At 41.9% G+C, this 12,948-nt stretch overlaps 1 protein-coding gene across 1 annotated transcript in view; it reads left to right on the top strand.

The window, feature by feature from the left end:
• The window catches only part of ZC3HAV1L (zinc finger CCCH-type, antiviral 1-like), a 5,822-nt gene extending 1,177 nt beyond the window's left edge, over positions 1-4,645 (top strand). The window contains exons 3-4 of the mRNA XM_015572665.1: positions 2,362-2,620; positions 4,487-4,645. Coding sequence (XP_015428151.1) covers positions 2,362-2,620; positions 4,487-4,623 — 396 coding nt within the window. The 3' untranslated portion in view covers positions 4,624-4,645. The remainder of the gene's footprint in view (positions 1-2,361; positions 2,621-4,486) is intronic.
• The last annotated feature ends 8,303 nt before the right edge of the window (positions 4,646-12,948 follow it).

Genomic DNA, 12,948 nt, shown 5'->3' on the forward strand with positions numbered 1-12,948 from the left:
GTGGTGACCTTTCTGGAGTCTCTGATTTTACTAGACTTTGATACTCAGGGAGGGATGGACCCCTGTGGTATAGGAATAATTATAAAGGCTACAGGTTTTTTGAGTATTTACTAGATGCTAAGCAGTTTATGTACTTTAGTTCCTTAATAACTTGACCCCATTTTACAGGTGAGGAAACTGAGTCTCAGATTAACGTGCCTTAGGTCACATGATAAATGGCAGATTTGAATTTAGGTCTGTCTATGAAGCTGGTGTTGTGTGAATTACCTGTTTATGCTTTTGCCTATTTTTTTTTTTTAATGGGGGCATTTGTCTTTTCCTGTTAATTTATACAATGTTTTTAATGATAAAAATTCATTTTATGGTCATATTTGTTACAAGTATTTATCCCCATTTACTTTTTTGACAGTCTTAGACATAAATTTTAATTGCTTCAAAGCAACATGACTCAGTTTTATACTTAAAGAGTACCCATTTTAACTGCTATTATGGTGAAGTTAGTATGTTTGTAACCGTTTAGCTAGACACAAATACTTTTTAAAAATAAAATAGTTGGATTCCTAGCTCTGGCCGGTTAGCTCAGTTGATTGGAGCATTGTCCCAAGGCACCAAGTTTATGGGTTCGATCCCCCATCAGCGCACATACAAGAGTCAACCAATGGAATGCATAAATGGATGGAACAGCAGGTCAATGTTTCTCTCTCTCAAATCAATATATAAATTAAAAGCCCTGGTTGGTTTATTCAGTGATTAGAGCGTCATCCCATGGACCGAAGGGTCTTGGGTTCAATTGCCCATCAAGGGCATGTGCCTCGGTTGCAGGTTCAAGCCTGGTCCTGGTTGGGCTCCTGGGGGAGGCAACCAGTGGATGGTCTCTCACATTGATGTTTTTCTCCCTCTTCTCCCGCCCTTTCACTCTCTCTCTAAAGATCAATGAAAAAAACATCCTTGGGTGAAGATTAAAATATATATATGTTAAAAAAAATAGTTGGAACCCTCAAAATAAAATGTTCTAAGAGACCACCCATTAAAAGTTGAGTTTTCTAATCTGGCCCAGTGATTCTATTACAGACACTCCCGAGTTGCCAGAAGAGGGGTGAGAAGCAGGGAGGGTGTTGGGAAAGAGAGGGTGGTTCAGGATTGTGGTCCCATTTTAACTTGAGAGATGGCAGGGTCTGGAAGGGACGAAGGCCCCAAAGCTGGAGCCTTTGGTTCAGATGGCAGAGGCTGCCCTCAAGGCAGCAGCGTGTACCCACAGGCTGACCAGGAGGTCAGCCTTAGGAGCCAGGAGGTTTCTTATCGGCGCCCATCTCCTTTCTCGTTTCTTCAGATATTGAAGCTAGGTTTGGTATGTCCTGGGTCAGGTACATTCCAACTATTTTGCCAGGAGGAACACAATGCCTGATCATCTTTTTTGTGTGTGAGCTTAAGAGCGATTTTAGGGGTGACAGCCTGACCCATCCTTATGAAGGTCCCCACCAGGAGGGTCTTGGTTCGCCTGGGACAGACCCAGCTTACAGCAGTTGCCCTAATGTAATTATTATAGTGCTGCCTAAACAAATGCCCCTGTCTGGCTGACAAATGATCTGTTCACATTACCTGTCTAGGTTGGTTTCCCCACACAGAGGGATTTAGGTGTGTGTGATTTCTTGAAGTAGGGCTCTTTGCAAAAACTTGGTAAGATAAAATAAGAGGGAAGCAGGTTACAGGGAAGGACAAGCTACAAGCAAGGCAAAGTCAGGCTTTGACTAGATTCATGGTGGGGATCGAGCTGCAATTACCCTGAAGAATTGAGGCAAAGGGCCAGCCTTTAGTACCTGCTTAGAATTAACTCATTGCCTACAGGTTTTGGTAAAGTAAGGTAGGTCCACAGAAGGTCAAAGTCAGAGAGAGGCAGCTGTGTGTTAGTAACAGCTGGGGAGATCTCGGAGGGAGTACTGTAACTACCCACCCGCCTTCCACCCAATGATTTTATAAAAAGTGCATTTTTTTTTTTTTTTAGTCCTCACCTGAGGGTATTTTTTCCATTGATTTTCAGAGAGAGTGGAAGAGAGAGGGAAAGACAGAAACATCGACATGAGCGAAACACATTGATTGGTTGCCTCCTACACATGCCGTGACCAGGGTCCGGGGCGGGGAGAAGCCTGCAAGCGAGGTACGTGCCCTTGACTTAAACGGAACCTGGGACCCTTCGGTCTGCAGGCCCAAGCTCTATCCACTGAGCAAAACCAGCAAGGGCCCACCCAATGATTTTAATAGCCATTGGTGACCGGAAGTTGTCAGTTGGAGAAATTGTCATTTATTGGCTTAAAAGATACAGTGCAAACCAATGTTTTCAGTGTGGCCTCATTTCTCTCCCAGGTCTGTTTGTGCTACAACAAAGGTGAAGCCCTGTATGGCTACTGCATCCTCAAGGACAAATGCAACAAGTTTCATGTGTGCAAGTCCTTTGTCAGGGGAGAGTGCAGGCTTCAGAAATGCAAACGGTCCCACCAACTCATCAACGCGGCATCCCTGAAGCTGCTGGAGGACCAAGGACTGAATGTGTCCAGTGTCGTTAACTTCCAGATCATCTCTACCTACAGGCACGAGAAGCTGCACAAGATGCTTGAAAATAAAGGTGAGAATGTCAGAGGTAGACAAAACTCCATCACTGAGGTAGTTTTTTAAAAACACACACATATTTTTATTGATTTTAGAGAGGAAGGGAGAGGGAAAGAGATAGGAACATCAATGATGAGAGAATCCTTGGTCGGCTGCCTTCTGCATGCCTCATACTGGGAATCGAACCTGCAACCTGGGCATGTGCCCTGATTGAGAATTGAAATGGTTACCTCCTGGTTCTTAGGTTGATGCTCAACCACTGAGCCATGCTGGCCAGGCCTCACTGATGTCGTTTTGATCTGAAGGTGAGTCTGGGGAGAAAGCACTTCAAGTGTTTAGAGCTCTGTCCTAGGGGAAGTTTAGGACAGTCAGTGTTTTATGATACAGAACTGTGATTGTAACCAAAGAAGGGAAGGGATGGAGTTATTTCCAGGGCTGCCAGCTAATGGCACCTGCCCAGTGTGTGAACACTAGCTCCTTGGTAAATTGGGGGTCAGGAGATAGATAGACCAGTCTTTTTTTTTTTTAAATATATTTTATTGATTTTTTTACAGAGAGGAAGGGAGAGGGAAAGCGAGTTAGAAACATCGATGAGAGAGAAACATCGATTCAGCTGCCTCCTGCACATTCCCTACTGGAGATGTGCCCGCAACCAAGGTATATGCCCTTGACCAGAATCAAACCCGGGACCCCTCAGTCCGACGCTCTATCCACTGAGCCAAACCGGTCAGGGCAAATAGACCAGTCTTAACAGCTTCATTAGGAAAAGAGAGGAGGGAGATGGACCAGTGACTAGAAAGGTAAGGATAATGTAGGGATGGCTTTCTTTTATTAAATTGAATTAAAGTTTTTTCTTTTTTAATTGTTAGGAAATTTTAATCACATTACTGAAAAATTTGGACCATAGAATAAAGATAAAAATTGCAAAAGGTCACTCATTCAAATGCACAGTAATTGTTACCGTTTACTCGCAAGCCTTTCAGTTTTGTTACTATACGAAGACTAGTCCAGGTGTAGTCAAAGTATGTTTTGGTTTAGCATCTTAAACTGTCACTCTATGCAACATCATAACCATCTTCCTATCGTGAAGCTTAGTCTGTCACTTTATAAGGTCTACAAAGTATGATTGGTGTTCTTTTCATTGGAATGCTTTCAGGTTACTTATTCTGTTAGATTTGCCTGTAGCTAAAAATCAGTTTCAGTGGGTGGTAGACTCAGGAGAATTGTTGATGGGAAAACCATATAATTAAATCAGAGTCTCTAAGCTTTTACTGTGGACTTTTCTAATGTTGGGATGGTAGTGGCCGACTTCCTAGGCAGGTAGTGAGAAGGTGGGGAGGGCTTTGCATATACCAGTGTCGGAGGCCATCTAAGGACCCTGAATGGTGGCAGGGACCTTCTACACTGTATTATGTATAGAGCCTGTCATTATCTTCATCTGTTGTTTTGTGGCTCTCCCCTAACTATGAGATAGTTTCTTTCTGGTTGCTCTGTGTGTGTTTAATATTATATATATATATTTAAATATACTTTTATTGATTTCAGAGAGGAAGGGAGAAAGAGAGATAGAAACATCAGTGATGAGAGAGAATCATTGATTGGCTGCCTTCTGCACACCCCACACAGAGGATTGAATAGCCCACAACCTGGGCATGTACCCTGCACCGGAATTGAACCCCGAACCCTTCCGTCTGCAGGCCAGTGCTCTTTCCACTGAGCCAAACTGGCTAGGGCTAATATATTTTAAATCCAGAAGACACAAACTCTCCAAATCTAGACTTTTTTTCTGAGGTCTGATTCGCTGGACTAATGCTCCCAATATAAAATGAAATTTAGAAATGGTAAAAGGAGTGTCTTAGGAAACCTCATCTCTTCTTCTTAGATAATTCAGCGTCTTCTGTTGAGCACTCACCGGGCCTTGAGAAGCAAGGAAGACCGGTTCCTGGGGCTGCAGAAGCCCGTCCCCTGGCTTCTGGCCCTGCCCAGTCGGCCAAGAAGCCATGTGCAGGGAAACCGTGAAGGACGTCGCTGAAGTAAGAAGCTCAAGAAGCTCGTCCAGTTGGAAGGTCTGGAAACAAAGCTTCCGTTTTGAGCTTTGATTTGCAGCTATTCATTCATTTAATTATTTCTTTAAAATACCTACCTCACTGGGTGTTGTGAGAATGAAAGAAGAAGGAAAAGGAGACGTTGTCAGATTTGGAGGATAAGGTTGGAGATGAGGTTGGACCTTGGGCAGGCAAAGAGAGGGTAAGCCTGAGTGCAGATGGGGTCCGTGCTGGGCAAGGCCTGGGATGGCAACTTCTGCCTGCAGCTCCTGAGAGCTTTCCCGGGCCGGCTGGCAGAGCTCGTAAACAGGCAGGTTTCGCTGACTTGCTCTGTGACCCGGCCACGTGTTTGTCTGCATGCCCATATATACAGTTTGAGTACGTCACCTTCATAAGCATCTTCTCATATTTGTTCACATTTATCATGCATCATCATTTTTATGCACAGATACATTTGTATATCATAGTTTTCTTAACTGTTTCTCTTATCCTGGGAAATTTTGATTCTTTCTAACAAATTTGGAATATAACTCTTTTCTTAAAATCCACACAACATTGAATTTTTACAGTTAGTCTTTTGCTTAGCTTATAGTTGCAAAATGAAACTGTCTTTTGATTTGCTTTTCTTTAGATTTATGTGCAAGCGAATATTTTTATGTGTTTGCTTTCTGTAGGTCTTTATTTTGTGCATTTTGCACATGCCCTTTAATTCCGGGGGCCTGTAATTACCTCTTTTGTGCCAATGTGGGATGGCCTTTAGTTAGGCTCCTTAATTTTTATGAAAGGCTGTCAGCCATACTGTGCTCATATAATATTCACCTCTTGTGGTTGCATCCTCGGGCAACACAGTATATAACTTTTGGGTGCTCGCCAGAGATTCCTACCTCACTTCTACTCTGCCCTTATGGAACTTTGTCCAAAGCCCAGTTGCTATGGTTTGAAGAATGTGTAGTTCATCCATTCCTCAAAATTGTATTCATTCTTTTATGGATCAGGATGGACCATCAGAGATCTATATACCTCGCCCATTTCATGTTCACTTCCCCCTCCCTCTCCTTTCTTCCCCCACCCAGATGTCTTCATCCAGTGCTGCTTAGATGTTTGGCTCTTCGTTTCCATCAAAGGGTACCACAGAGAAGCACTTTATGGAACCCTTCCCTGTTGTTTGCTGTCGTAATAGCCCCACATGTCTGTGTGGAGTGTTTTTAGAAATAGTTAACTGTCCTGCAATCGCATGACATTTGAGAAATAGGGGTAAGGTAGTGAGTTAACTTTAATTTAGAAATATTTTTGTCGTGAAGTTCTGTCTTTTGCATTGGGGGTGGTATTCAAAAAAAATGTCTTTTGTAAAGGGAGAAATTGCTGTGTTTTCTCCTAATGGAGAGTAAAAGTCATGCAACTTTTGTTAAACTTTTCAGTTTGGATGTCAACAATGGTGTTTCTGAAGTCCTCACAGCTTGCATATCTTGTTTCTTCTTCCTAGTTCTGATTTCTCCTGGTGCTAATTTTTTAAAAAATATTTTTACATTTTATTATTATCATTATTTACATTATATCATTGTACTACATATATTTTTGTTGTAAGCCATCTTCAGTCCTTAATGGAAACAGTGTAGTATATAAATGCATATCCTTTATAGTAAGAGACTTAGTAGACTTTTATATTATTGTGTTTCTTTCATATATAATTATGTGCTTATATATGAAGTTATTGACCCTTTGTAATATTTGTTGTAATATTTTATTCAATTCTATAATATTTCATTTTAACTTTAGTTCTTTGGTATTCATTCTCTAGAAATACTTTATGTAATCGTACCTGATGACCAGCTGTTACAGAGTTAGACTCAGAGATGTTTTCTTTGGCAATTTATTGGGCCTTACGAGATGAAGCTATACATCTCCAGGCTCCGCAAATTCAACATATCCTAAATTGAAAGATTACGTTTTCTCCAAGCTGTTCTTCCCCCTTCCCCTTCTCTTTTTAATTTTGGAGTTTTCACCATCTAATGACTTAAGCCCCCAAACTGCAAAGTGCCCTAATATTCTTCTCTCTCCTGTTCCCAGTGTCAAATTGGTTACCTAATGTTGGAGATCATTTTCCCCTCGAAAATCTCTCAAATTTTTATCCTTCTCTGTGCCTTTCTTCACATTTCCTACACACCGCCTTGTTTAAACCCCTCGTCACCTCCTACAGAACTCAGTGGTTTTCAAGTCATGTCTTGCGAGTGTTTTGTGGGAGGCGCTAGGTTACGCTCCTTCAATGGTGGTTGCCCCATTTTAATTGTTAATGTAATAGACTTTTGTGGATTTCATTGATCTCCTTACCCTTCACCTGCCTTAAAACCTGGTAAAATTAGATTCTTTAAATGCCAGGTTAACCTTTCCTGACCCCAGGAGAGTTCTCAGCTCTCTAGCATAGCACTTACTTCCTTACATTGCAGTGCCTTGTGCTTTTATTCCCTGGCTTTGAGCAAAAACATTATTTATTCTTCTTGGCAATTCTAACACTTGGTAGTTAGATATTTTTGCCATATAACGAGTTAAACTCTGCATTTGAATCAATTGAATCAACATTATATTGGTCTTCATTCTTCTTTTTTCTTCCCACATATATATTTTTAATTTTCAAAAAAATCTTTTTCTCCCTAAGGAATGTGTTACATAAGGTGTAAAGATCTTTATAATGCTTTAATTTGAATTGTCTAGGTCTAAAATGAACACTTTAAGAAAATATTTGTCTTTTAGTGAATTGCCTTTGTTCTAACAGCGTTTTTCCCCCCCTAAAATCATAGCTGCAAAAATATTTGCCTTATGTATCTATTTTGTGTTAAATAAAATTGTGATAAAAAGATATTTTTTGATATTTCTTCATTAAATATTAAGTTAATTATTAGTTTTAAACAAATATCTACTTAAAGGAAATAACAACTATTGTTTGTTAGAAACTTTTAGTAGGAATTGGTATCTTTTAATATAATCATATATTTTTATCATTTAAGTCACCCATATTATATTAATGGTTTTCACTATATTAAAACATCCTTAAATTCTGAGTAAACTCTACTTGATTATGGCATTATATTCTTTCGATGTATTTCCACCCTAATTAGTAACTTTTATTTTAAGTGTGTACATCTATACATTTATAAATAAAATTCATTTATATTTTATATGTGTATATAGAAATTTTTTGTTTTTATTGCTATATACTCAAAGCATAATTTTTCTTCTGAGGGCTGTTTTGAGGTTTTGTAAACTGATTTGTAATGTCATTAATTTTTTCCCAGCTCTTTTGAGAAATAATGGACATATAACATGTGGAAGTTTAAGGTGTGCAAGGCTATGACTTGATGCATGTATACTTGCAAAATGATCACTGCAATGAGGTTCGTTAGCACATTTATCACCTCACATTCTTTGTTATGTTAACAATAATGTATTATTCTATGACTGAGTTACTCTCTCTGTTATCATTTAGGAATACTTTTCCAAAAGATTTTTTTTGAAAATATAATAATATATCATTATGGAAATTTTGGAGAATACCGGAATGTATTAAGAAGTAAGTAATAATCACCGATAATACTATTTTGTAGAGACAATAACTGTTAGCATTTTAAGATACCCCTTTCAGTCATTTTTTTATGTACATATTCTTAAATATTGAGAGTATACCATATATACAATTTCATATTATGCTGTTTTGGATTGATATTATCTTCTAAACATTTTCCTATATAATTGAAAGCACTCATAATTATACGTGACGGTTTTATTATTATTTTTTACATATCATTTATTTAATCATAGTCCTGTTGTCGGATATTTATTGTTTGCTACATTCTGGTACATAAATCTTTGCGCTTCTGATCATTTTCTTAGATATGACTATACTGTTCCAGAGATGCGAATATTTTAGTCAGAAAAGTATTTCCAAATTGTCTGCCAGAGTGGCTGGACCCTTTACACTCTCAGCAGCATGGGGCTTGCCACTCTTCACCAGCCTGTGCTGTAGGTACTTCCATCCTGATGGAGAGACAGGATACCTTTTGTTTCTGATGAGTTCTGCTGAGCAGATATTTAGAAAAGTACATTGGTACTCATTGCTACTTAATTACATGTTAAAGGCTATATTTTAATCTATTATGCGATAACATGATTATGTTCTGTGCAATTTCTGATGTTTATCTTTACTGAGATTATCTTCATGGTCAGTGTGTGTGTGTGTGTGTGTGTGAGTGTGAACTGACCATGCGTTGATCTTACAAGGATAAAATTTTTCTCTCATGGTGCCTCAGAGGAGTTCACGCTCAGATGTTTATCTCCCAGATAAATTTTTGTTTTATGCAGAAAGTGAAACTGCCTCCCTCTACTGCGCACGGCAGGCTCTTGGTTCAGTGAGGTGTCTGCTAACCTGAGTTGGCCATATCTGCTTTCAAACTTCGGAGGAAAACTTGGAAATGCCTCAGACAAACCTTCCTTTGGGTCTCACTCTTCTCCAGGCCCATCAAAGCACACCAGAAAACAAAGCATTTCCTTATTTGTTCTCCCGACTCCATATGTGCATGTTGCCCCCTCTGTTCTCTCCAGGTGTTGGGGTTCCTGACGTCTGAAACAATGTCAGGCTTGGCTTCTTTGGGTCACTGTGTCTCCAGCCATAAGCCCCTGCACCCACTTTAACCCCATTCCTCACACCTACCCTAACCTATGAGGTAGGAAGGAATTTTCCAAGTGGCTGCATTCCTGGGCTCCCCAGCACTCACCTCGCTGGCCAAGTAGCTCCTGCACTGGAGCACAAGGGACAGTGACAGAGGCTGCTGGCTCCATGGGCAAAGTGCTCTGTGTTAGTTATCTGGGTGACAGAGGCACATAGAGTCCCCACCACACAACTACCCTGGCATTAGAGCCCACCATCCTCCTCCTCCCCTCCAGGACTCTCCATATAGAATCTAGTGAGTGTCCAAACCGCTCCAAGTCAAAGATACAGCACCAATCAGAGCTCACGCATCATATAAAGATAGTAGAGGCCTGGTGCATGACATTAGTGCAGTCAGCGGGGCGTGGGGGGGAGAGGGGGAGTCCCTCAGCCTGGCCTGCACCCTTTCACAGTCTGGGAGCTTCGGGGGATGTCTGACTGTAGCTTAGGCCCGACCCTTGCGGAGAGTGGGTCTAAGCCACAGTCAGACATCCTTAGTGCTGCCGTGGAGTCAGGCTGCTGTGCTCCCCAGCCATCAGCCCAGCTTGTGGCTGAGCGGTGCTCCCACTGTGGGAGTGCACTGACCACCAGGGGGCAGCTCCTGCATTGAGCATCTGCCCCCTGGTGGCCAATGTGCATCATAATGACCTGTTGTTCTGCTGTTTTGTCAATTTGCATATTACCCTTTTATTACATAGGATATCATCATTGCCTGGTTGGTGTGGCTCAGTTGGTTTACTGTTGACTCATGCACAAGAGGTTGCTGGTTCATTTCCTGGTCAGAGCACATGCTTGGGTTGCAGGCTTGACCCCCAGTAGGAGGCAAGTAGGAAGCAGCCAATCAGTGTTTCCCATAGATGTTTCTGTCTCTCTCTCTCTCTTCCTCTTTCTCTAAAAAATAAACAAAAACATAAAAAAAGATATATCATTAAGATAGGTTAGGCCGCATTAGCAAACAACCGTTATATCTCATGACATAGCAACAAAGATTTACTTTTCACTTGTGCTCGTCATGGTTAGTTTTGGTTACGTTCCATGTCCTTTTCTTTCTTTTTTTTTTATATTCTATTTATTCTTTACAGAGAGGAAGGGAGAGAGACAGAGAGCCAGAAACATCGATGAGAGAGAAACATCGATTAGCTGCCTCCTGCACACCCCCCACTGGGGATGTGCCCGCAACCCAGGTACATGCCCTTGACCGGAATCGAACCCGGGACCCTTCAGTCCGCAGGCCGACGCTCTATCCACTGAGCCAAACCGGTTTTGGCCGTTCCATGTCCTTTTCACTCTGGGACCCAGTTTGACAGAGTAGCCCCTATCTGGACCAGTGCTGGTGTCGGCAGGAAGAAACCCCAGGCTGGCTCTTACAGGGTCTGTTTCAGCCGTGGGCAAACTACGGCCCGTGGGCCGGATCCAGCCTGTTTGAAATGAATAAAACTAAAAAAAAAAAAGACCGTACCCTTTTATGTAATGATGTTTACTTTGAATTTATATTAGTTCACACAAACACTCCATCCATGCTTTTGTTCCGGCCCTCCGGTCCAGTTTAAGAACCCACTGTGGCCCTCGAGTCAAAAAGTTTGCCCACCCCTGGTCTATCTACTCTCATTGCATTGGTCATGTGACCACACTGTGCACAGCAGGACTGGAACATATAATCCTACATGGAGAGGTAAGGCAGGTCACATGGCCAAGCTTAATGTCACTGGGCAAAGGCAATAATGCGCTTTCAGGAGGCAGCAGTAAATATCATTAACTATATAATACAGTCACCCACAGGAGGCAGCTCAGACAAGTGGTCTTCCTTGTGCTGCCGTGGGGGTGGGGGGCAGTTCCCTTTAAAAATGCAAAGAATTTCTGATGTTGGCATACATTTACGGTTTCAACTGAGATGTCCTAAACACTGACAATATGCTGACAGTGGAGGCAAACCAAGTTACTGCAGAGTTCTTGTTCTGGCCAGCAACTGGAGGGACCCAGACCAGCACAGAGCACCTGGTTCAGGAATGGCTTGGATGTGGGGCAGAGTGGCTAAATCGTTCAGGCTGGGTGAGCCAACTGTCCCTGTGTGCCCAGGACTGAGGGGTTTTCCTGAACAATGCCAGGCACAGCAGGACAACTGGTCACCCTCCCATAGGTGCTCTTCATGCTGCCCCTTTTTTTCAACAATGGCTTCTTGTGAAGCTGGGCTGAGGAGGTAGGTCAGTGATGGCGAACCCATGACACGCGTGTTAGAGGTGACACGCGAACTCATTTTTTGGGTTGATTTTTCTTTGTTAAATGGCATTTAAATATATAAAATAAATATCAAAAATATAAATCTTTGTTTTACTATGGTTGCAAATATCAAAAAATTTCTATGTGTGACACGGCACCAGAGTGAAGTTAGGGTTTTTCAAAATGCTGACACACCGAGCTCAAAAGGTTCGCCATCACTGAGGTAGGTTGATTCATTGTGTAGCATTTATAATCCCTGATTGAATCAGCAAGGTATGGGAAGGTGTGTGTGTGAACACCTGTGCCTTTATCAGGGAAGGAAAAGCTCATTTTGTGCGAATAGATACTGCTTATGATTCACCCAATGAGGCAATTGATGCTACTTATAAAACACCACAGGCAATCCACACTGAAACAGACATGCCCTATAAAAAGCCATAATATGGTTGATGGTTGATGCCACTCCATGCCTCTGGGCCTCACTTTGCTTCTAAGACAATAGGGCAGCGACAGCTGGCAGGTGGCAGGCCAAGATCTTGAGACACCCTCACTTGTAACCACTGAATGTCAAAGGTTTACAGCAAAAGGACTTCATCGCAGACCTGTGCACCATCCCTTCCCCTAATCCCTGCTATAGTCACCGGTTTTGTGATCATTTTCTCATCCACCCTCTGCCCTGAACCTCCGCGTGCACCAGCCACTGCCATTCAGTTTATGGAGGAAGGTGTCCCCTCCATGGACTCCCTAACCACCTTGTCCCTGATGGTTTGCATTCTGGTCCACCTGGCCCTGCCCATCGTTCTATGGCAAGAAGGAAAATGTTGGCCGAATTTCAGAGGTGTACTTCTGCTCTTAGAAGTTCTCCAGATAAGACAGTTGGTCTGTCCATCTCTTGCCACTCATTCCACTGGGGGGTTGGTATACTTTTCCCATTGAGAATGTACTTACCACCTGTTGACTAACAGGACTGCTATTTCAGCTCTAAGATCTGTACTAAGGTCAACCCTTACAAGGGGGTGGATTCCAACCAGTGTGGGTTATATACTCCAGGGGCCTCCCATAGGCGTGACTGGGAGGAGGCCAAATGAAGACATCAGTGAACTTGTAGGCACTGTTCTCTTTTTTTGTCTCTGAGAAGAGATTTATATTTGCCCTATAAAATCTGTATCTTTGACATATGAAAGGCTTATATCTGCTGCCCAATCTTCTGCAATGAGAAGACAAAACAGGATTTGTCATATAAGTGTCTGGGTATTTGGCTCATTTAGAGGTCAGAGCTCATCTCTCCACCTCCCATAACTATGTACATCAGAACTAACTGTAAGTTGGAGATGAAGACAACCAAAGTCCATTTTCTCACATTCGGAAATTTCTATATTTTTA

Source organism: Myotis davidii, unplaced genomic scaffold (genome assembly GCF_000327345.1).
Source record: "Myotis davidii unplaced genomic scaffold, ASM32734v1 scaffold329, whole genome shotgun sequence".
Lineage (NCBI taxonomy): Eukaryota > Metazoa > Chordata > Mammalia > Chiroptera > Vespertilionidae > Myotis > Myotis davidii.